The 25702-nt window shown below is 39.1% G+C and overlaps 1 protein-coding gene across 2 annotated transcripts in view; it reads left to right on the top strand.

Moving 5' to 3' along the window:
* The window catches only part of rab6ba (RAB6B, member RAS oncogene family a), a 60728-nt gene that overhangs the window by 27001 nt on the left and 8025 nt on the right, over positions 1–25702 (top strand). Inside the window, exons 3-7 of one of the 2 annotated variants that reach the window (XM_069679730.1) lie at positions 9279–9332; positions 9789–9894; positions 12229–12340; positions 20067–20160; positions 22790–22856. In XM_069679730.1, coding sequence (XP_069535831.1) covers positions 9279–9332; positions 9789–9894; positions 12229–12340; positions 20067–20160; positions 22790–22856 — 433 coding nt within the window. Of the gene's footprint in view, positions 1–9278; positions 9333–9767; positions 9895–12228; positions 12341–20066; positions 20161–22789; positions 22857–25702 lie in introns of both variants that reach the window. The other variant, XM_069679729.1, reaches the window with a different exon arrangement.

Raw genomic sequence — 25702 nt, 5'->3', positions numbered from 1 at the left:
GAAACTATTATTCTGGCTCTGGCTTTGATTTTTGTACAGATTAGAGGTGCGAAGATTAGCCTAAACAAATAATTAAGTAGCCTCAGTTATTAGTAGTATTTAAGTATTTAGTATTTAATATTTATAATCTAATCTAAATTCTCTGATCCTCACTTCTTAAATTTGAATGTTTTCAGGTTTCCTTTCGCCTGTATGACAGTAAACTCACCATCTGGACAAAACAAGGCATTTGAGGACATCATAGGTTTTGGGAAATACTAATTGACATTTTTCACCATTTCTGACATTTAATAGCCCAAACAATTAAACAGTAAATGAGAAAATAAATGGTCAATTAATCAAAAGAAAACTGTCATTAGTTGCAATTAGTTGCAGATTAATTATCAAGATATCAAGCTTTAATTAAAGGTGTTGGTTGGCAGATTCTTCGGCCTTTGAAGGAGCTTTTTCCTCATTTGCAGGCTTTTTTCTAAGCTAAGCTAGCCTGCTGCTGGCTTTAGCTTCATATTAAACACAGAGATATTGAGTGATATCAATATTCTCGTCTGACTCACTGCCAGAAAGCAAATAGGCTTATTTCCCAAAAGAGTAGCAAGTGCAACCTCCGCTACCCAGACTGAGTGCTGAACATGGTCAGAAGTATTGTTCATCTTGTACTCAGTGAGGTTTTATTGTAGCATCAGTGTGGCTACAAAGACCTGTCTTCTTTGGACTTAATGCATCCTGCTAAACCGAAACAAGAAGAAAAAAAACGTGTCTCTATTCTTCGGTTTTCACACAAGTACTGTGCTGTGCTGTAATGAGATTTGGATGGCTCATTGTGTGTGGATTAAATTGTCTGCGTCAGCTCTGTGATGCTGTGCCTTCAAAGTGATGCTGGATCCTCTTATATTTCTACATTTGCCAGTCAAAGAACTACAGAGCAGACATTTCACTCTGACTGTTCGGGCTTGTGTCTTTATGTTGTAAGCTGCTGAATCTCCATGACACATAAATGTTGCTTTAAACATCTTTTGACACAAATTGCTGTGAAACAGGCTTAGATTTGGGTAAGGCTGTCTGCGTAGGCAGAGTCATGTTACCAGCTGTTAAAACATCTTACCTCATCAGTGTCTCATCAATCTGTTCAATGATTCTTGTATGACAGAGAGTCCATTCGTGGACCCAAATTGTCCCATAACACAGGGAAGTATATATATTTCAGAAAAGAAGAGAAAGCTAATAATTACTGTAGTTTTGCCACGGCGGGGGGTGGCTGTGGCTCAGTGGTACAGTCTGTCATCTCTCAATTGGAAGGTTAGGGGTTCGATCCCTGGCTGCTACAGTCACGTGTCGAAGTGTCCTTGGGCAAGACACTGAACCCCAAATTGCTCCCAAAGGCATAGGTGTGTGAATGGGCATAGAATCCTGATTGGAGATTGGCACTTCAGCCTTTGCCATCAGTGTGTTAATGTGAGTGTGAATGTGACATGTAGTGTAAAAGCGCTTTGAGTGGTCGAAAGACTAAAAGAGCACTATATAAGTACAGTCCGTTTACCATTTGCCACAAACTGTAAAAAAAGTGGAAGAATGCCACCATGACGTCACTTTTGTTTTGAATGGCATTTGAACGCCTTGAATTAGGATTGTGGATGTCGCCATCTTGGTATTTTGGACACAGAAGTCACCATATTTAGTGTTTCCCACAGCATTCTACTGTATATACATTGTGGTAGTCGAGATGAAACGGCATTTCCTGAGTATCTAGCTTCTGTATCGTGACGTATTTCTGAGTGAAACAGGACGTGCAGGCGGGACATATCATTAGAGGGATTTGATTTGATCGTTGAGAAGTGGGCATAGACAGACGTTCTCCACAGCGCAGTAGCTAGCTAACTGACCGAGCGTTCTTGGTGCTCTGTGGCTAAATGTTGCAGATTGATTGACAGGTGGATGTCATGATATTATTGGTTGAAATTGGTTGGTCCTAGCTTATGTAAGCACGTGATATTTTGTTTTACAGGAAGAAAAAATTATTGGATTTTGATATAAGAATACGAAGAAATGGATTTTCTGAATTTTTTTTGGCCTTTATTGTCAAATAGATGCACACTATTACCGGGGATGTGATCTAAAAGGATTAAAATGACATTTTTCATTTCACCTTGACTTTAAACAAACAAGCTAAGAGAGCTTGTTAGACATAGCAAAAGGGCAAACCAAGTCTCCTCATCACTAAAGCCTGCTTTTTCTCTGTTGGAAAAAGCAATCAATACTGACTCCCATACACGGGCCTCCACAAATAAATCAATAAATAAGAAATACTGAAGCAGCCAACACACCAGCTACGGCAAGCACAGACACAGATACCAGCTAAACAGTGCTAACATTAAAATTAAATATTTTATCAATTTCACTGGACAGTCAGGTAGTATAATTAACTGCACAGTCAGCCATACTAATTGTTGGGTTCAGTGACGGGAATTGGCTGATTTTTAATATTGTGTTATAACTGATATTAGAGTTCTTTTATACTGTCAGAATATCTGATGATTTTGTTCTTTGATGCTTTGGCAAAATTGTTCCTGAAACTAAAATCGTAGGGTTGAATTAGATTGAAAACCCCTCCTCTAGTTTTATCCTGTATTATACAATATGTTGTGACTGCAGTGAGATTAATATCTTCATGAACAAGGCCTATAATGCACAAATAGTAAATGCGACATGATCATTTCCTGCTTCATTTTCAGAGTAACACTCTCCAAAGTACAATTACCTGGAGTGAATGTGGGCGTCTGTTGTTGCCTGCAGTCTGTCTCGCTCCAAGGCCACTGCTGTAACTCCCAACCTGAATGTAGCCTGATAAATTACGACTTTGAAATCAAGCAGCCGTCAAAGTGTAGTCATTCTGGAGAGCATCGGGGGGATCGTGGTTTTCTACACAGATGGTGAACGTATGCACCGGCCTTGTTTTGATGAGGTCTGAGGGGACAGAGAGCTTTCCCCACCTTTGCTTTTTCAGCCATGTCCTCTTGTCGAAAGAGAGCAGCCAGATGCAGGACAGATAGCATCTGCTTATTTAATAACATCCCCATATGCTGTTTAATGTTACTCTCTGCCCCCATGCTATTGTAATGGCCTGTGCACCAGATGAAAACAGCAGCCTGGGAGAAATATGAAAATATTTGTGTGTAAAACAAATTAATGACTAAACCCTCCTTCAAACAAAACAGCCACCTCGTTCCCTTCTTACAGTCACCTTCTTGTTTTCTTCAGCCAGTGGATTAATGATTTTTTTACGGGTGCCATAACCTCCACTTTGTAGCCATAGATCATAGATGTGTGTGTTTTCTCTCCTCCGAGTGTGTTTGCATGCAGCCCCCTCCTCCCCCACATCTTCTTTTTTCCTCCCTGGCTCAGTGACAGGTAGGGCTGTAAATGATTTTGCAGTTTTTTTCTGGTTCATCTCTGGAGACCTTTGAGTATTAATTAAAATGCTGCATGCTTTAGCTCGGTTTGAGTGTTTATGCTGCTGCTCAGAGGGGGAGGCTGGATTTTCTCAGGGAGGGTGGAAAGATGCAGTGAATGTGAGCCTGCAGTGTGTTTCTGTCCCGATGAGCAGGTTTCTGAAGTCAGGTTTCCAGGCTGAATCACTGCATGTTGTTTTCATGTATGTCAGGCTTTTAGATTCGAGCAGATCCAGTACAACCCTTTGAAAGAAAAGCAGCAGTATATTTAGAGACCGAGGGCCATCAGAAAGATGAAACCGAGCGTGGTAGTGGCTTTAGTCAGCAGGAGGATGACTAAGGCCAGATTTGCGGCCTCTAAAGCAGCAGACTCCCATCAAGCAGCCAGTCAGCCAAGAGAGACAGAGGCAGGCGTCCTCACTGCCTGGCAGCACATGCTAAAGGGCTCACAGCCCTCCAGAGGAAGAACGCTTTTGTCAGCTGTGGTGGAGCTGTCAGTCAGACCTGGCCACCAGGCTATGACTGCATCCGTCTGCTCTGCCAAAATACTTCACCATTTAGTGCAGCAAGTGGTGGATCTGATTTATTGGACATTTCAAAAATCGATCAAATGTCGTCCTTTAAATCAGATTTAACTGGCCAGGTATGTAAAATGTAAATTAGGCAGGACTATGTATCTAATATGCATTACTCAATTGAATAAATCACTATAGAGACATATCAGGGACAACATCAGCAGTCATCTCCATGGCTGGTCCTGTCTGCTTTTAAACTGCAGTGTACCAAGGACAGGCTGAGCAACATGTTTTCAGACTGGCAGGTTTGAGACGTCACAAACCTAAGGAGCCAATCCTGTTAATGGACGGGGTGACGCTACCCATATCACTACGTGCAGCCCATGGCAACCACTTTGGCAATGCACGAGCCAGCTGTGACCATCATTGTAATTTTTGTGCAAACTCACTACTGATTACTAACGTTAACGTTGCTACTGCTAATTACTACATTTCAAGCTAGCTAAGTTTCAACAAGTTGCCACTAAACGATGGCAGAGACGTGTTTTGTTTTCAGCTGTAGTTTTACGAAATGGGAAACGTAGCACATAGTGGGCGGGGACCACGCAGATTCAGGAATTTTTAATGAGGTAGAAGGAGGAGACGCCTTGGGAGGATTATTAGAAGGTAAAAAAAACATATAAGACACAATTTTCAAGTTTCAAGCAGAGCATTTTATATGTCTTAAAACAGGACTGGAGCTGCGCTTTGATAGTTGAAAAGTTAATAGATAGAACTTAATTTTCTTTTTAACATGCTAAACATTCATTGCCTTTCAACTTATGAGTTGTTAGGATTCCCCTTCTTTGTCATATGTTTGTTGTCTAAATCAATATTTTGGGGTTTAAGACCCCTTCAAAATGCATTTTTTAGATTTTACCTTAGATTTTAAGACATTTTTGTGTCGTAAAACAAAATTGTTTTTGAGTTTTTTGCTTTATTATCTCCTCCAACTGTATTTTAGCCGCTCAGAGTGAGACACAATCTTCTACCAGGGTTGGAAAATTGCTTTAGTCTTAAAATAATGTTGTAGTGGGGTGCAAGTGAACCCATTATGCGTTGTGACACAAATACATTAAGTTTAATAGACTAAATTATGAGTCTGCACTGGTACTACTCATTACTGTGAGTAGTGCTACAAATGTAGCATGTGGTAATTGTTATGTTCCACATATATTATAACCACAGCGTGCTGTCAGATGAAGAAGGCATGTTCTTGGGCTTATCTGCTTCCTGTTGTGTGGGCAGAAAACTTCAAATTAATCAGATTTTTTGAGATCACAAGCTGCCATCAAATACAACGCTGTGAGCTAAATGCCAGTGTGCTTACTGTGACTAAAGGTCTGCTGGTTTAATAGCATCCCTGCCAGATGGAGGACCTTGAAAGTCCTGCTGGGAACAGCAGTAGCAGAAGAAGTTTTCAGATTCTCTAGTTACATAAAACAAAAATAAGAGCCCTGCAATCATTAATTAAGATACTTGCAGTGATTAAAAATATATGTCGTTTCTGTTAGATCATAAATACATTATCAAACCTGAAGCTTTTGATTTTACAATGAAAAGCTTCAAATCTTTACGATTGAAGAGCTTTTACTGGGAAAATGTGGCAGAAGACAAAATCCATGAATGGACATACGCTGTATTCTTGTTCCGTGTATTTGTATTCACATATGTGGTAACTGTGCGAAATCCATACGTTCTTGTATAAAATAGTCTAAACCAGTTATATATACTATCCAGTTAGTAAATTAAGTTTACAATGTTGAGAAAAGAAATGGATAGTTAGGATAATCAAAGGAATGCAAATGCTAGTTTTGTCAGGCGACATTGTTGCTGTAGTAAGATAGAGTTCATTCAACCTGACTCAATCTTAGTGGTGTTGCTTGTTCTGTTTGGAGTTTATGTATTTTCCACTCAGCTTCATTGGTTTGCTCTCTAAAACACTGGCGTGTGATGAGTTAATGGCCACAGCAGTAACTGCTAATGAATCTCAAGAGATAGGATGTCCTCACACATCTAAAAAATCCTGTCAAAATCAACTCATTTAAAAAATATCTTAAGGCCACATTTAGTTAAGAAGTCAAAAATACATTTCAAATGTAACCTGAGTGAAATCCTTCAGATCTGTTAAAAGCATTTCATCTCCTGCAGAATGGGCCAGAGAGCCACTGTCTGTCTCCCAACACTGTGGGCTGATTAAAAATGTACAAGAAATATAAATAATTTCTGGTGGTCTAATATGTTCATGTATAGCTGTCTGTGTGGAATTCTATATTTATAACATGGGCCTGAAAGAGCTTACAGCCACTGCACCGTCCCCCAAGACAAACTCCTGCAACTGCTCAGTGATGTGGCCATTGTCAGTCTTTTCTTTGGTGACCCACAGTGTTAAAACTTTACCTAATTTGTTTCTATAGGGTATTGTGGTTTTAACCTCTAGCTCACCATTTCCCTTCCACAATCCATCGCCTGTAGGTTAGCAAGAAGCTCGGCAGAGAAAAGAGACCACGTCCGGTGTTTAATCCCCCCACGTTCATCTCTTTGTTTCCTCTGATGTGAAGACGGATGCAGAGGTGGTCTTTCTTGTCACTGTCCCAAAACTATCACAAAATTACAACCAATATTTGCACAAAATAACCATTAAGAGACATCAACACATTAGACCACATTCTGCCAGAACAATTTGGGGCTTCATTTTGAAGGTTCATATAATCCACCTGTCTGTTTTGAATATTTTTATTCCACTTTTATAACTAGTACTTTTATTATTAGTACTTTTATAATTTGAATCCTTTGCAGCTCTTTATTTTCAGCCTCACAGAGCCTAATGTGACTGAGTGTAGAGGAAGAGTATAAATGACGTCCTGTCTTCATGCCAGACCCTCTGAGTGAGTCCACTGTGTGAGCTGGCATTGCCAAGGAGACGAGTGCGTGATCGAGCTGCTGATGCCCAGTTCTGTCAAAGTGGGGAGTGAGCATCCTGCTGGGCTGCCTTAAATAGAAAAAAAACAATCGATACACCCACCTGCTTGATCACACATCAGTACAAATGTATCATAATGTGTCAAATAAATTTGACTTTTAAACACAAGACGGTAACTGTGTCCTCTGCAGACGGTTAATTCCCTGTCTGCCATCCACAGTATGCTCTCCAGCTGGCCAGCGCTACAGTATTCAGTCTGGGGTCACACAGGCTTTACACTCGCAGCTGGGGACTGTGGGGATATCCTGGGTCAAACCAAATTTCAGATTTTTTCAACCACTCAAATATATTTAATAGTCAACCAAAATAGTGGCAGTGCATAAGAGAAAAATATTCTCTTTACTTAAATATACAGGGCTCATCAAGGTTCAACAATGTAAAGTAACTGTAGCTGGGATTACCCAATCAGTGAATACATGGAGCATGACTAAACTACACTACTGCTGCACACATGACATAGGAAACCCATGTCCTTCAAAATAAAAGCGCAGCATCGTCTTTTTACCACAACTTTTTATTTTTTTTCAACACATATCCGCGACCCACAGAAAAAAGCTCCACGACCCACTTTTGGGTCACAACCCACCAGTTGAGTGCCAGGGCTTTAAACCATCCTCCTCTCACACATAGGCAACACCAAACATCTGGACACGCCACATGAAAGGGTCACACATCACGCAGCAGCTGCCATCTAAAATCTGTCATTCCAAACACTTCTGACTCTATCAATTCAGCTTTTGTTCTTATACTGAAAAGGGTGCACAGTGTCTAACTGAATATTAGGAGCAATTAAAGACATGGTACATGACTGCAAAACCCTTTAATGCTTATACTTAATACGTTAATAAGTATAATATTGATGTTTTGAGCAGATTTTTTTGGCTGGATTGACTGACATGGGCATTAGATAATTATGATCAAAATGTAAAGTCAAATTTTAAATGAACAGCTGCTTTCAAAGATGGACATATTCTGTACATTGATTGCTGTTGTTATCAATTAATTCATTTTTCTTGCAATTGCATTTGCAGTAGTAATTAAGATTTGATGACGGATTAAAAGCCAGCACGTTTGGTTTCGGCACATGAAAGTGCTAGAAAAGCAGTGCTTACATTTTTCTCTTAAAAAGCTCTCCAAACCCTGAATCATGAGATCTGGGGTTTGGTTTTTTAAATGTCCAATACTGAACAGTTCTAGCATTAAACCATTCTGTAAAACAAACAAGCTCAGATTTGCAATTGGACATGGATTTCCAGGTTATGGTTTGTCCAAGCCAGAGCACCTGATGATAAGATGGCAGGCAGTAGAGCAGAGAGCTGCGGGCTTGGCTGCAGAGAGTAAACATGTCTGAAGAGGGAACACAGTGCCATCTGCCTTGTGACACAATAAGGGGATAATTATATTGCAATTATATTTATAATGTGGGTTGACGAGAACAATCATTTGAAATGGCCCAATTGAGTATATGCCATACTGAATGTATGTTCTGATTACTGGAATAGTTGCACGATAATAGCTGACAGTCTGTAGCTCTCATTTGACGATCACTTTATAGACATAGAAACTGTTGAATCAAAGATTATGTTTTTTGCAGTTTTATTGGATTGTATTATATTGTACAGATATTCATTACACCATTGAGTTGATTGGATGCGATCAAAACTGTAATGAAAAGTAACCTTACAATAACCTGTCCCATTTTTGCATATTTAAAGGGGAATTCTGGTAAGTTTAAACTTGGCCCTATGTGACATGGATTGGATGCTACTAATTCTTGATAGGATTTGTTTGTATTGTTTTTTGACTTTGATTATTTAAAGGGTTAGATCGGATCTAAGACAACATAATAACATAAAAACTAACTGACTAAAGAAGCAGTCGACCAGCAGCTTCTGTGTTCAGCGAGGAATTTTTAGTCTGGTAACTTTAGAAAGAGTGAAACAGCTGTTTCCTGTCAAAAAAAACAAGGTCAACACTCAAATGTCTGTGGCAAAAACAAGTACTCTTAGTGGAAGTACTTCAATCTGGAGGTTTTGCACTGAAAGATTAAGCTGCAGCCATTACAGCCAGTCTCACATTGACAATCTGAAGCGATCTACTCAGGCAACTCCAAAACTTTTTATCATTTTGGTCATGTGGATGCCAAATTATTTAAATAGGACCAAGGTTTGAAATGAGTAATTCCCCTTTAACTTTTGTAATTCAGCCCCTCAGTAAATACTCTTTGTTTGCGCTTTGCTTTTTGAGGTATTTACAGTGATGTTGATCCATGGTTATCTTCTTTCTCTTAACTAGGCCACAATTGGAATTGACTTCCTGTCGAAAACCATGTACTTGGAAGATCGAACGGTAAGAACCTGCAGTTTCTGCTGTACTATGTCATGACACAGATGTTAAATGTTTGTAATGTGTCAGCAGTGCTAAGACTCCCTCTGTCACTCGCTACAATAATGCATGCACCGAAAGCAGTAACTAATGCTGCTTGTCATCTCTTTACCTTGTGATATGTAGATGAGGACAGTCAAACCTGCCTGCATGTCTGTTTGTCTCAGGGAATCTTTCATTCAGCAGTACGACCTTGAAATTCTCATCGTGTGGAGTATACTTATGTAAATAATGCCTGAGTGTAAATATGTGGTGTAGCCTCAGTTTGCTATCTTGTACAGGTTTACGACCGTGTACGTTATATAAGCTTGTGGTGTGTTTGTGTGTGTGAGTGTGTGTGTGTAGGGAGCCGACTGTTCCCAGGCTCTCTGACTTTCTGAATAATCTCAGCCTCCTCAGCTTTCTCTCTCTGAACCCCAGGTGAGGTTGCAGCTCTGGGACACAGCGGGACAAGAGCGCTTCAGGAGCCTCATCCCCAGTTATATACGGGACTCGACTGTGGCTGTGGTGGTCTACGACATTACAAGTCAGTATCCCTCATTAAATATTTGAATTTCAATACTTCACTTATCTGCTGACTAAGGTGTGGTGAGGTGACTGAGGTGTTCAAACTTAATTTTCTGTTATACCTTAAAGTATTAATCTTTAACAACACTGAAGTTTTTTTTTAACCTTTATACCTGTCCTGAATATACCTACCTTTTGTAGGCTACAGCACTAGTGCCAAGAAACATTAGTAGTCAAAATGAATATACGTATAAAAGGTGTCTTTTCCCTTAAGGTGAATGTAGATCAAATTTTTAAGAGGCATCATTTCTTACAAAGTAAATGCAAAAATGCCAATAAAATGTGATTTTTGCTGGGCTAAGCAAATCATGCAAATTCCCTTCAGTTTAATTTTTCAACTAGAGCCTGAAATTTGTGTGACGCTGTGCTGTGCAAGCCTTTCAGCACCGAGATTCTACTGATGAAAGTTGCATCCAAAATGATCAAACCAAGCTCCTTTAATAAACAAGCATTTCAAAAGTAGTTTGCTTGCCCCATCTTGCAGACAAGCAGGAATTTAGACTTGTTACAAGTTGCTATCATTGTATAATTATTCCAGCATCCTTTTGACCCCTTTTTTTTGCAATATAAATACAAATAAAATCAATTTACTTTGTGTTCATACCTCTGTAATTAGCCAGATTTCATCTGACTTTTGCCTTGCTAGATACACGAAAACTGCCAATCTCAGGTAACAGATGGACAAGTGCTCCACACATGAAACAGTGGGCCAGTAGTTGGTGTCCATCCAAGAATTCCTGGCATTGATCCTATCTAACAGGTCATCAAACTGGGCACTGGTTAACCAAAAGACGCTGGAAGCAGCAGCAAAGTTAATGCAGCAGCTTTTGCTGAAGAAGGTGATGAGATTCAGGGAGCTGTGTGCGCCTCCGGAAGATGCTAAACCCAGACATGACGCTGTTTGCAGTGAACATTCTGGGGTTGTGTTTAACCAGTGCCAATTAAACACAAAAATATTCCTGCAGTTAAAGGCAAAATGTAGCTTTGTTTTAGTCTGAACAAATCTTAAGAGCTAAAACCCTGTTAAAGCTGTGATTTATTTATTATTTTCTATGACAGAAAGTGACGTTCTCTCTCAAATCTGTCAGTGGTTTCTGTTTAATCCTGTAAAAGACCGAGACACTTACTCTAATGTGGCTGCCCTCAGGAAGTGAATTTTATTCCTGATTTATGGTAAAATATGGGTTACCATTCCCCAAAACCTTGCTCTGTTTTCACACTGAAAGAGACAAGAGATCTGTCTCATCAAAGTCCCAGCTCAAGAAAACAATGCAAGACTCAGTCTGCAAGCCTGAATGCTTAATGGAGCCTGCAAGGTGGAAGGGATTTATTAGAGCCTTTAACATGCTACAGATAAGGGCATATGCAGTATAACATATGGATATACTATGTACGGATTAATTCTACAATTCAATGCTGTGTCATCTATCAGCCAGTGTCTTCAGATATATTTAATATGATCCCCCATATGGGATTTTTTCCCCCCTTCATTGATACTTCTCACCACCACAGGATCATGTCCATTTTATTATGGTCAATTAGGTCTGGATTTGGTCCCATTCTATTAGTTCCCAGGTCTGTTTATCATTATGTGTGGAACTTCCAGATCCGATGGGTTCTGTGATGAGAAAGGCATTAGTTCATGTTCATGTGTAGAAAGGCATGTGTGTACGTCACAACAGTTAAAGTACAGCACAGTCACGCCAGAAAGTTTGAGGTGGCAGAGAGGAGGAAAAATGAATAGCTATCAATAAATGTCTTTGTTGAGGTGAACTGGGTGGTTTTGTGTTAGGCGGGGAATGAGAAGAGGATATCGAAATGTCTTATTTATCCCCGAACCAGGGAAATTCAAGCATTAAAGCTGACATCCCAACAACAACAACAACAACAACAAAATAAGTGACAAGTAATTGAAATAAAAATAAACAGCTGAAACATTATTAAACATCATTATATACACATGAAAAAAAGATATATATATTGTATTTGACTTGTAAATGTTTTAGCCGTAAAACAGCATTTTTAGAAGCAATTTGAGTTTGTCAGGTACATAAAATAGACCCGATCTCTCATCATAGATCATCGAGTCATATCATAATTCCCTGGGTCTGTCATTTTGGACCTGTTTAGACCCTCAAAAAGTTTGATTCATTTTATGTCAGCAGATTTCCCCTTATTTCTTCCAGCTGCGGTTTAAATAATAAATACAGTTGAAATGTTTTAATAATGTTATAACTGCCAGTAAGGTGTCTTAATCCTTTTGTCTCCACTTTGTTTCTTCTCTCTCCAAAAGATGTTAATTCATTCCAGCAGACGTCAAAATGGATTGAGGACGTGCGAACAGAGAGAGGAAGTGATGTCATCATTATGCTTGTCGGTAATAAAACAGACCTGGCAGATAAAAGGTATGTAGCCACAGAAACTTGCCTCCTGACGTCAGTTCCTGTATCACAATTTGTCTTTTTTTGTCTTGACACCATAGCAATCATGATGTACCTAAAGGAACAATCATGATGTACCTAAAGGAACAATCATGATGTGCCTAAAGGAACAATCATGATATGCCTAAAGGAACATTAACACAAAACCTGCAGAGCAAACACTGATAAAAACATCAGGCGAATCCAGAAGACTCCCCTGCAGAGTAGATGATTTGATTAGATGTCGAAGCACCTTGCAGAATTAATCTGTATATTAATGAGACAGAACTGATTATCTTGATCCCATTATAACTCCTTAATACATTACCTTATGAATTTAATATTAATAGCACCTTGATTTAAATGACAGGTAAAGGAAATGAATGTTTCCTACAGTATATATCAGATATCTAAATGAATACTGGTCATGTTTAGGAGTGTTATAGAAACTATAGTGGAACATTAGCCAACTCAGCAGCTCTTTTCCCTTTGAAATGAGAAAATTATTGCTTGCTTGGGGAAATTATTCAGTGGTTTAGCCCCTGGTGACACTCGAGCAATCACGAAGAGTGTGCACAAGGGAATTCTTTTTTCATATGCACATATATGTATGTATAGAGCTGAAAATGCTAATGTCACAGGGTATTTGATGGAGCTGACAAGGAAAATACATTGATATAAAAAGGGAATGGTTTAAGAAACGGTAAAAATAAAATGACATGAAGCAGAAGTGCATAGAGATGCAAGAATAACAGAAAATAAGGGAAGGAATGAACCACAAATTGACTGTGGCCCTTCTGTAAAAATGCATTAGCGGTGCATACTGTAAGAAATTGGCTTTAGATATATTACACATTTAAAACTAATTTGGGAAACAACACTAAAAACCTGGCAGTCCTCATTTCTAATGCTTCCTAATTTCTTCATGTAAACGTCCTTCTACTGAATTGATTTGAGAAGTGTAGAAAATTAGGCCGAACCACTTCTTTATCTGTTAGTCCCTCAGGTGCTGTATCAGGATAGACTCAAATTTTAGTCTCCCGAGATGCATTATCTCTCTAACAAGAGAAAACTGTCTGAAAGGGCAGAGTGAAGTAGTTAACACAAAGTCAGATAAGAAAACATTAGCTTTAATTTACTTTAATCATTTATCAGCATTTATCTAAAAGCATTACAGTGCTTCAGTACAGTCTCAAAGAGAGGCTATCATGGCTGAAGACTGGTGACATTAATTACTTCTTTTTTTGAAGTACTAATAATGCAGCTTTTGTCATGTTTTAACACTAACTTCGGCAACATTAACTTTACTTGTCTGCTAACACAAGTATGTTACATACTGAGTGAGTTTTGTATCTGAGGATAATGCATCCATGTCTTACAGGCTTTGGTTCCTTATGTACAATACATAAAGAATACTCATTAGTTGTTACATTTCTAAAGTAAGGAGGCTGTGATGACCCTTTGGAAACAAGCCTCACCATTCAGTGGCCTGGTGGGCGGAGTCAGGTCATCAGGACATTTGGCTCACCTGGCATTGCTGCTTGCCATGTAAGCTGGTGGCAATCAGTCAAGCCTTTTCTCTCCCCTGGTTTCCAACCTTTTTGGTTTTGTTGTCTTTGCTTTTCCTTCATGCTTTTAGTTTTGTAAACGAAACCTATTTTCACTAAAACTCATGAATGGTCTCCCCTCCTTTGTCCAGCCTTGAGCTGAGCTTCGACAAGGCTGACAGACGTGTGGTCCATTAATCTGTCTTTCTTCTGTATTACCGCTGTGCTGCCTTCTTAAGTGATGACAGTCCTCTGGGACATCCTTTATCTTAGTTTGGACAGCTGTTTCACTTCCCAGTCTGTTTCTTTGCTGGAGAAACTTTCCATGTCAACACTTTCTTCAAACAGCTGTTCCTCTACCTTTGACTGAACTTAGTGTGATTAAAATAAAAACTGCAGGCTGACATGCTAGATAAAGATGGTTTGGTTACAGCGTTCCAAGTTGATTGTAGGTGACTTTAGCCTAGAATCAGACTACTTCCTGTTCTCTTTCTTCACCTGTCAAATATGAAACCATACTGTAAGCCAGGTAAAATGAAAGTGGCGCGTAACCGTGGGATGAGTAACCATGCTTAAATTAGGCACACACATTGTAATTGTCAGCATTATTTTCCCATGCAGTACCAGTAACATTTGCAGCATGAACATGTCGATGATACAGTTCAAGCTGCAGAAAGAATTTCCTATTGGTAAACTGGTGTCTTAGATTCAATGTGTGACTGACTGAAGGGGAAGCAGAAAAGGAGCTGATGTTGGCAGTCCCTAGATTGCATCTCTCTGGATCCGTCAATAAATGTTCATGCCTGCCATAACAAAAGGCCAAAGGCAAAAGCTTTGTTTTTAGAGATAGAGTTAGACTGGGCAAGTGTAGAGATTCCAGTGTCATTCCACCATGTAGAAATAATATCAAACTGAAACTCACCAACGTACAGCTTGTAGCCCTGAGTTCAGGGTTTATATGTTTTCTTATATCTTGCTAGCTGCGCTAAATCACATGTCTTACTGAGTGAAATTACTTTGAAGAAAAACAATTAACTAAAAACTACTGAACCTTTTCCCCTTAATTCATGGTTAATTTATCTTAACTGCAATTCAGTTGGGTCTTAATGGGGTCTGGAAGTCAAAGGTGCAGTAAATGTTCCATGGTAAAGAAGTTAAGACTATTAACTGCATTAATACCACCTCAGCATCCTCTCCTAGTTTAGAGTCTTAGAGATAAATTAGCCTCTGTGCTGTGTGCATGAGCCCGACAGGATTTACTTAAATGAGTGCAGAAAAATGAAAATTGAAGCCGGCAGTTTTTCTGTGCTCCAGTTTCTTGCATTGCCTTAACAGATCATTCTGAATCTTATTAAAGATTTTTCTGCCTCATTTTCATTTATTGCAAAGGAAATTGAGGGTAACCATGTGTGACACTCCTCATGCAAATGCAGTTGCACATGCCAGAAAATGTTCCATTCATCCGAGAGATGATAAATGTTGCCATCACTATGGGTACTGTGATGCTACACCAGAGGGGCTTTAAATAGCAACAATCATATTCAACTGATGAGAGTGATTTTTTTTTATCTTGTATGTGACAAGAGAAAAAAAAACATTTTATGAAACAGAATATGTAGCGCATGTTCAACGTATGAAGAAGGATGAATGATGAAGGACTTGGCAAATGATCTGACAGAGACGTGGCTGACAGTAAAAAATGAGTTTGAAATCATCTGACATCTTAATATGAGGGAGAGATAAAAGCATGGCAGAGAGTCAGTGAGTTTTTATTATAGACTGTTCATAAAAAGTGGACATAGCCATCGTAATACCAAAGATTGTTTGTAGACTTCCTTTTTTAGGATTTGTTTGGAACTAAAAGTGGTCACATTTAGACGAGAGTGTGGAGCTGAGGAGAAGCAAGGGGAAAGCAACTGCTAAATTTTTAGCTAATGTTAGCACTAGCTTGGTTAGCTAGGTGCATCTGTTCTTCATGGTAACTGCGATATTAATTGGGATGAGAATTTAGGCGAAGCAGGCTTCAAACAAATGTCCATACTAAAATTATTCACAGCCGACTGAACATGGAACATTTTTCAGATTGTAGTTGTAGCGACTTTTCAATCATAGGTAACCACACAGTAAAGAATACCATAATTTATCCTCTATTTTACTTTAAATGGGAGCAAAATTGACAAAATTAATATCACGCTGTTTTGAACAAGACATTAAACTTGAGATTGAGACTAGGGTTAGCAGAATGTTCGATTCTTTTCCACGTTTTTAAATGATATAATATTTTTTTTTTTACATTTGATTGTACCGAATACAGCAACGACACAACGGACCGTTCTCATCCACAGAAAGGCAATTTTTGTCAAGTCCCTTTCACGTCTCATAAAGATGCAGAAGTTACGATAGTGTCTGTTGCAGACAGACGTAGAACAGAGCAGAGAGACAGCCATGTCACCTCTTACGTTTTCCAGACCTCTGCCCAGCGATGGAAGTCCAAAATGTCCCAAACACAGCAGAATAATAAGAATAGAAACACAGACGAAGGGCAGATTCTCTGCAGATACAGACACCAGCTCACACTTAGACTGTATAATGATTGATGACTAAGAGGGAATATATTAATGTAGGTTGATAGAATATTTGTGGTGGAAAATTCTGCTCATTAAGCTTTCATTACTATTAACAGTATGTCACATGAGCTGGTCTGTGTTGAGTAACTTTTCGGTGCCAGCACTGTGTGAAGGTGGGAAATTAAGAACAAGAAAATTACCACATTTTTTGTTCCTAGGACTTCTATTTATGTTGCCATGGTATCGAAACAGGTATCAAGTATGTTTTTTTTACGGCTATAGAATCGGAATTTGAAATTCTAGTATTGTGACCCTACTTGAGAATAAACTCATTAGGGAAATGTTTACTGGAGTGTTAAATCAAGTGAAAAGTAGGGTAATTTACATATTTAAGTAGATCCAATCTTATAATTGTGTCGCCCCCTGCTGGAAATGAGAAAGAATGCAAGTTTTAAGGCACTTCAACACGAACCACATTAGCTTCACTTGGCAGACTCTTTACATACAGCCTGTGCCTTTTACCTTTGAAGTATTATGTTTCTGCTTCTAGTTGACTGTGTTGGCGGACCTTTAATATCACCTTAATATAGGTAATTGATGCATTTAGTTACATTTTCTTTCACAGTATCAGCCCCGACACAGCTCACCCTGTCTTTGACATTCCTTGAGAAGAAGCAGAGATTGCATTTCTTTGATATGGTGTGGTTTGATTATCAGTTGCTCTGGAGGAGCACCTCTGTGAGCTCTCTGCGTTTGTTGGTTTGTTCATTCATGCGTGGTGAAGTTTTCACTGAAGCTCGTGCCGAGAGGAGTTAAAGTATGCAGAGTTTACATGCTCCTGAGTCCCTAGAGACCTGCGTAAGGGAAATCTAGTGTGCCTCAAACACTAGGCAGCATCAACCAAGTGCAGCCTGACGACTTGTACACTGACAGGAAGAAACTCAGGGACTTTTTAACTGTGCTCGTTAAGTCAGTGCATTAATTAAGTCTCTTGTTCAGCCTTTTCTTCAACCATGCTACTACAATACTAATGTATGAAGTCAGTTTTAAAGGCATGTACTTTCACTTCACGGAGGCTTGAGGTGATTTATCTGATCAGAAACTTGTATGTATGTAGGGTCATGCCTTTCATACATAAACAGATACATAAAAGCATTGATTGATTGATTTCAAATTGTGTTTTTGTCCAACTGGCAAATGTCTAATAATCACACTTCTTTAAGCTTTGTTTTAGTTTTCACTTATTCCTCAGGGAAATATCTGGCTCCTTAGATGCTTAAGGCTTCACTATAAGCAGGTAGTGTGCAGTGGGTTTATCAGAGCCTTTCTGCTTTAAAATGCTTTGGAGTGCTGACAAGAACTACAGTTGACCGATCATTTTTAGTGTGTTCATCGCCAAGGAAAACACCTTTTGTACTACATGTAGAGATTTGATTTGTTATTTAAAGAGCAATCTCAGATCCCATCTACTACAGCCTGATGACAATATAGCTGAAGGGAACACGGTGAACATGCCAGGCGTGTAGCCAGAGGTTAGCGATAAACGACTTCCAGTCAAGACTTCCTTTTCCGCGTGCTGCATTGTTTACAGAAAAAGAAACAGTTTTTTCTTGTGGTTGTGATTGACTTTAATTAACGGGTCTTTCAACATCATGATGCAGATTAGTAAAAAGTAAAAATGAAGCTTTGTCAGGTCTGTCCTTAAGAGGAGAAGAAAACTACTTTTAAAATGCTCATTTGTTGAACGGAGGTCGGATTGATCTGATGCATTCGAGGAAGTCGGGAAATCTGAACGCTGAACTGCTTTCCTGACACAGCATCAAGGAAATCTCAAGTTGAATTTTAGATCTTGAACAGATTGTTAGCTGTTAGCATGCAGATGTTTATAGAGCTTAATAAGAAGCTAAATCATCGTCAGACAGACACTGATAGGAGCCGTGATGTCATGACAGCGCTTTCCGTTCTGCCTGCTTTTGCTCTCCACACAGAATGTTTTTCCTACATAAGCCGCAGCCTGCTGATGCGTAATTGGTCGATATTACTTGGACTACAAGCATAGTACAAACGGAAACCAGAACACTTGCAAAGTAGCCAAACCCCTAAAACCCACGTCCCTGCAGATTCTACATTTCTATGTAGAATCTGTAAATAGAGATTATTAAAAGAGCACCTTTTTTTATCAGTGCAGCTTTAATGGACAAGTAAAATATATTGTAGATAGAAATATAATTTATAATTTTGCTCCTTTATTGCAAGCTGCGACCACAACTGGACTTCCCTGCCAATTCTAGATACAAGTTTTTCTGTATTCTGATCTCAATTTAGTAGGCCCACGGATTCATATTGTAGCCCAACGCATTATTATTTCTTCTCAAACTTAACCAAGTGCAACTTAAACAGAGCATGTTGAATGGTCCATTGGTACATCTTGCACACCCCAGACCATCCATGTGAAATAGCTTGTTTTTAGGGATGCCCACATTTGAATAGGCATGAGGAAGGTTGAGATTCATCTGCTCTCGTCCAGCTGGTTTTTAATTAGAATGAGTGGTTCATAGCAGGAAAAACTAATGAAGGAAAATTGTATTTTTGTTATGCTGTTTTGTTTAATTCGTAATGACCATACTGTCATGTGATCACGAGTGGCTGAAGTGAGAACTGATGTCACATTTAAGGACAGCAGCTCTGAAACTCCAAACGCCTGCTAGCGTGCATCAACGTTTCCGGGGTGCCACATATTGCACATCCATTATGCAAGTTTCTTTCCAACTGCCAGTCTGATGATGAATAAGCCTCGGTTATGTTGTTTAAGTTGGAACCGAGACGCCTGCATCCAGAAATAGCCACAGCAGCTCTGGTGCAACTCTTGTCAGGTGGTGTTATTATGTAAATACATCTCCAGTGCAGTGTTTTCTGTTCTCAGAAAGGCTGAATCTCCCTTTCTTCTGTGCTGTGATACAAGGGAGGGGTTATTGAAGGAGAGGAGGATCATTTTAATATAATGTTCTGTTTGGTGTTTTGCACAACAGGATGACTTGTCAATGTGAGTGTTGAGACAGGTGTTACACCACTTAGAGGTTAGAAAGTAAAGAAGTGGTATTTTGGAGTTAGTCCACAGCTGAGATTTCCTTTGTGCTGAGAAGAACAAAGAAGTCAGGCTGGTTACGTCATGGTTTTTTTCCCAGCAGACCAGTTGCAGGTTGATTTAAAGAATTTAGAGAAGCTGCTGGCTGTGCGAGCTGTGGACTCAGCAGGACTGCACCGATCTCTCTGTTTGCGTTAATGGACACCTGACACAGTCTCACTTTCACAGCGAGAGCCTCACGATCACTGCCAGAGTCATTAAGCTGTCCTGCAAATTAGCTGTTATTAATTTCCTGCAGGACAATGTAATTAATCACTCTCAGTCATTTGCTAATTAAGTCTGGTGTATCCTCACTAGCCTGGAATAACAGGAGCTGCGTCTTAGTTGAATGTTAGTATGAGAAATAAACCTCTGCGTTGTCTTCATTCTGTAAACAGTTAACAGAAACAGTTAATTATCTGTAATGCATAAATCTGCAGTGTTTTGATGGTGATTCACTTCTGTCTCGACAGGCAAATCACAATCGAGGAAGGTGAACAGAGGGCTAAAGAGCTGAGTGTCATGTTCATAGAGACCAGCGCCAAGACAGGTTACAACGTGAAACAGGTGAGTTCAGAGGGCGTGTAAGTCTTTAATGAGGGACGTCAGGCCATTTTGCCTCGAAATGTCAATATCCAAATTGCCGACGCAGCAGTTTTTGATAAAGGTAAAATGTGTGGCAAAAGAACATAATGGTGACGTACTGTGGCGCTGCGGCCATGCTCTGCTCTAGAAATCTTATTCTCCAATGTAAAGAAATATGTTTGTTTGGAACAGATCCCAACAAATGTTGCATCATCATGATTCTCATAGTTTTCTCCGTGAAAATAAAAGAGAACAGATTATAATGTGAAATGATCATTCCTACTAATTGTGAATCATCTGCTGCTTCATGTCACACAGTTTATACTAATAGCAACTTTTGATAGACACGTGTCAACACATGCATGTGTATGTATGTATAGGCATGAATGTTTATGCCTTTATATGTGGGTAAGATCATTTACTGACTTCTTCTGCATCTCCTAGTCTTTATTATACCATTAAGGCAGTTCATTAGGCAGCTGAACATTCTCTGTTTAAGTTTACATTCATTGCAGAGCAGAGCTTTTTCCTGGGTAAATAAAGGTTAAATAAAAAATTAAATTGTTTCTCACCATAATGCATCATATGATTGTATCATAGGTGTCTTACGTTCATCATGAGCTCCTTACTTACTTAATAAATTTAAGAGTCGTACTTTTGCTCATTGCCCAGCCCCTCTGCTTCACTGCTTATCTTGCCTTATTGCTATGTTTCTTAGCGTGTTAGGAGCACCAACTGTAGGCTAGTGTGTTAGCATGAAGCCGGCTTCAGGCCTGTGTGTTGTGTTTATATAGGTACTGCAACCTGTGTTTCTGAGCAGTAAATTAACAAAATGGCCGTACTGTGATAGAACACATCAAAGCCAGTGTTAATAGTGATATCGCATAAACTAAATATTTAAATATTGACATATCTTGGTTTTAAATTTGCTCATAATATGTTTTAAATAAGCCCTGAACATCACCGTTTGGGACTTATCTACGTCATGAAATTGGGAACACCCTCTAATCAATGCCTCACACATCTGACACACTCCCGCCCTGCCCCCATCCTCAGCCCTTTCCCTTTGCAATGGGTGGAGTAAGGCTGAAACCTGGTGGTAAAGATACACCTTTATTGCTCTAACATTAAATAAAAAATAATTTCTTTGTTTTTCACATGAATACCAGTTATGGAAGCACAGGTAAAGAAGCACAGGGGAGGAGTTGTATTTCTTCCTCTGTCAGTAAATGTCGTGCACGTCCAACAATGTTAGTGACATCTAATTAGTAGAAAACAGAATATTTCGGGGTTGCAGATACAAATAGAAGCGCTGCCAGCTTCAACAACAGTGATTTGACTCTGAACAGATGTTTGTTTTGGAAAACAACGACTGTCTGTTAAGTTAATAGATAGAGAGATGAAGGGAAGCTGTATTGTGACAGTGAATGGTGTTGCTGGCAGACGTCTCTCTCAGCTCACAGCAGCGCAGACAGAGGAGGCCATTATTCACCTTACTTTAGGACTGTGGATTTACAGCAAAATGCCAGGATGCAGGAACATAGTGCTGTGAAACAAAGGTCACAGTTGTGCCTCCAAAGGCTGCAGTGTTCCCTTTTTGGCTGTGTCATCACTGTCCACTGAGAGCTTGTGTCAGCAGATTTAAGCTTTTCGGCATCATTTTCCTAAACTCGAAACTATTTAGGAATGAAGTCCTTTTCTTTTTACTTTAAAAGATATGCAAAAACCGTCAAATTAGGATGATTTAACTTTTATATAAACTATTTTTATTGAACTGAACTGAAATCGGGGTTCGATCCCTGACTGCTACAGTCACGTGTCCTTGGGCAAGACACTGAACCCCAAATTGCTCCTGAAGATGTATAAATGGGCATAGATCTTGATTGGAGATTGGCACTTAGGCCTTTGCCATCGGTGTACGAATGTGTGTGTGAAAGGGTCAATGTGAAATGTAGTGTACAGTCCCCGGAAGACTAGAAAAGTGCAATTTAAGTACATATACAAGTCCATTTAGCCTTTTACCAAACCCAAGAGATCAAAGGGAATGATGCTTAAACGTTATATAACTATTTTACGTTAAATTAACAGCTTTAAAAGGACGGTGATGATTTCCAACACTGCTTTAAGGGAATCCCTTTGTTTGTTGATGATGCAGCTGATTGTTTTACGTTAGGTGGTACGATGGATATAAAAGGTACCCAAAATTACAACCGGTGTTTCAATATTAATATTTACTTTCTGATGTTAATTTTTGGACATGTTTTCAGAATGTATTTCTTAGTTTTTATAATTTATTCATCATTTGCCTTATTTTAAATATATATAGTTATTAAAGAGCTGCACTGAAATCAGGCAAAGACAAAATAATTCATCTAAAACCCTGTGGCATACTTTGACATGTTTGCAGTAATATGAAATACTTTTGCAGCAACTGTGCTAAAAATGCGAAACACAAGGTTGGTCTGGATTAATCTGGATATTTAATCACTGGTAATGATATTCACCTTAGATTAATTACTGGATTTAACAAGCCAATTGTTGGATCGTATTCATGCGGTGTGTGTGTCCCTGATTCAGTCTAAAGTGCCCTCATTCTGTTTCTTTCTTTCAGCTGTTTCGGCGTGTGGCAGCTGCTCTTCCGGGAATGGAAAGTATGCAAGAAACAAGCAAAGAAGGGAGTATCCTTTGACCCATTTACATGAAGTCATGAAAATACCCAAGTTTTATAGTAACATGAACAAGCTCACAGGCTCACAGGCTCACAGGAAACATTCTCTCATTTGTATCTCGAGGTGATAGCATCATTTCCTGCTCAGATGTAAAGTCTGCAGACTAGCACCCATTTAATAGGTGTCAGCTACCTGTCCAATTAAACGACGTGTTTTTAACACAACACTCCTGCTAAATGTTTTCAGCCCTGCTGCCTGATAATGCAGAAAGAGGCAGCTGGTCAGTCAGACAGTAGGCATCTGCGGTTTTGTCTCTGGTGGGTGTGCAGGTTTGCTCAATTAAACTAGTGACAGGAGGCTCATCCTGTGTTACTGCTGCAAACAACTCTGCTAACTGGCACCTTATATCTGCTGCTGTCAACCGAGCATGTCACGCCTCCACCTGTGGAAGATCTGTAAGGGGCTGCAGATTTCACTTTTCCACTCTCCTAAAACATTCTTCCAGGAAGGAAGATTCAATACTGCAAAATATGAGAATATTACATAGTTATTGAGCGCTTCTTAGAGGCGTTTTCACTTATTTGAGGTATAAACAAACAAATAGTGTATAATTTATTGGTTTTGATTACATTTAAGGAGCGAGTCTGTGGAATAATTCACAACACAGAGACGCAAGTGTTTGTATCTTGTGTCAGAGGAGATGCATGCAGCAGCTGAGACTGATTTAAGCTGTAATTTTCATCAGTAACTACAGAGAGCCCTCGGGCTGTCTCGGCTCCTCTCACGCTTCTGCAAGGATTTTCACATCTGCAAATACATCCGACATGGTAAACAATAAGGCAGCCTACACTGTGCTCAGACTTCTTTAGATAATTGTCTAGTCTTCAGTTAAAGAGGCATTTAACGCATCATTTATCTGCACTCAACTTTGATTTGTTCATCGTAATAAGGAGCTGTTCTGATTTGAACCCCCTGCAGTTCTCTATTTTAATGTAGTCTCAACATTTAAAACAATTCAGTTAATTTGAGAATGTTTTGATACAGTCTGCTTCGGTTAAGCTTCACATTAAACTCTCTCTTCTTCACTGTTACAGTTTTTATTTGACACTAACACTAACTAATCGCAGGGTAACCCATTATACGATACGCGATACGTGGCCCGCAGTAACGATAATATCACGATTCTACGATAATTGATAAATTGCAAGACAATCAAATAACGATACATCACAATATCTGATTAACTGAAGAATACAAAATGTCCCTAAAAAGGTGAAGTGCAGAATTAATGTATTTATATTCGTTGGTGTCAGTTTCACAGAATTTGACACAGACTGAAATGAAACAATGTTTTTAGTCGGTAAATTTAATTTAGAGAACTATAAAACAAATTCTTATTAAACCGCTGTCGTCTTCTTTAATCGTGCTGTCAGTTTCTTCTTCGTCCAATATATTTCATTTCATGTTTGGCTCATTCATGTCATAAGCACCCCCGCGAGGAGTCATGAAGTAGTGACGCAGTGGATGAAAATTGCAGGGAAATCTGTTTAAAGCGCCGTATATTTGTAAATTAAAATACTCATATTTGGCAACAGCCTAACGATAATTTTATTGCATAAGTCAGGATGACGATATATAGCCGTATTGATATTTTGTCCCACCTCTAACACTAACCCTATTTTTCTTTTGAAGAGAGAGCAGTGTAAAAACGTCCAAGATAGCGACACAAAGGAACAAGTAAATAAATGGGGGAAAAAATCAACTATATAGTCATGACTAACAAAATCACTCAAATGAAATCTAATAATAATTGTAAACTGCCTTAAATTCAACGACAGGCCTTACATATAATAAGCTATATGGCCGGATTGATAGCTTATCCCACCAGCACGTCAAGAGTCGGACAGATTATATCAACTAATGACGGCCTCCTCACAAGGCTGCGTGATGTTTCTGAGCATGTTTCATTTTCCAATCCCCTCCCCAACATGGTCACTAAATATAAAAAAACATTCCTCATATGCCAGAGTTGATATATCAGTTCAGTTTTCTCTTTTAATAAAAGACAATCTTTCTAGACAGGCTTACAGCTGTCTTGAACAACTTAATATTAGTATGCTGAATTAGCTGTCAGCCGTTCCTGTGTGTATCATACCCATGGATATTCAGACAAATGTGATTGGATTACTATGATTAGTAAACTTAAAATCAAGATGTTTCTCAGTAAATTCCAGGAGTTAGATGGGATGGGTTTTTTTCTCAATTTCTAAACAAATGTAGTAACTCTTATTTTCTACGGACATCTGGACCGTGATATTGATTACTGCTAAACAAAAACATTCACTGAAGCTATCGTGTCTCTGTGAGAGTAGCCAGCGTGGGTAGTATTGACTAAGCTATGACTCTGACACTTGCTGTAGGTTTTTAAACCACCAGCATGCACCAGTACCCTTCACATCATGCAATATCTTTGCCTCTCATTTCTCCATCCACGCCTCACCTTCAACCCTCTCAGACTCTCCACCTCAGGCTGCAGTTTTGTCCTCCATCACTTACATTTAAAAGCATGTGCGAGGGATCAGATAGGAAAAGATGACAGCCAAAAAAAAACTACTTCAATACACATATAGTCACCTGTTAAGCAATTTAAGTCAGACATGAAAAAATAAAATCACAATAAAATCATTTAGCATAAACTATTCTTTCCTCTACAGTCTAATTGACGTATCTATTAACAAAAGCATAATGCAGAAGCTGAAACTCTCCCACCCCTGACACACACTGTTTGAGACCCTCCCCCTTGAGCAGGAGGCTGCGGTCCAAAAGGACCAAAACTCCCACCACAAAAACACTTT

The sequence above is a fragment of the Semicossyphus pulcher genome, unplaced genomic scaffold, assembly GCF_022749685.1.
Source record: "Semicossyphus pulcher isolate SPU_LCO1_2020_fin unplaced genomic scaffold, fSemPul1.0.p SCAF_4, whole genome shotgun sequence".
Lineage (NCBI taxonomy): Eukaryota > Metazoa > Chordata > Actinopteri > Labriformes > Labridae > Semicossyphus > Semicossyphus pulcher.
This window is presented reverse-complemented; position numbering and strand designations above follow the sequence as displayed.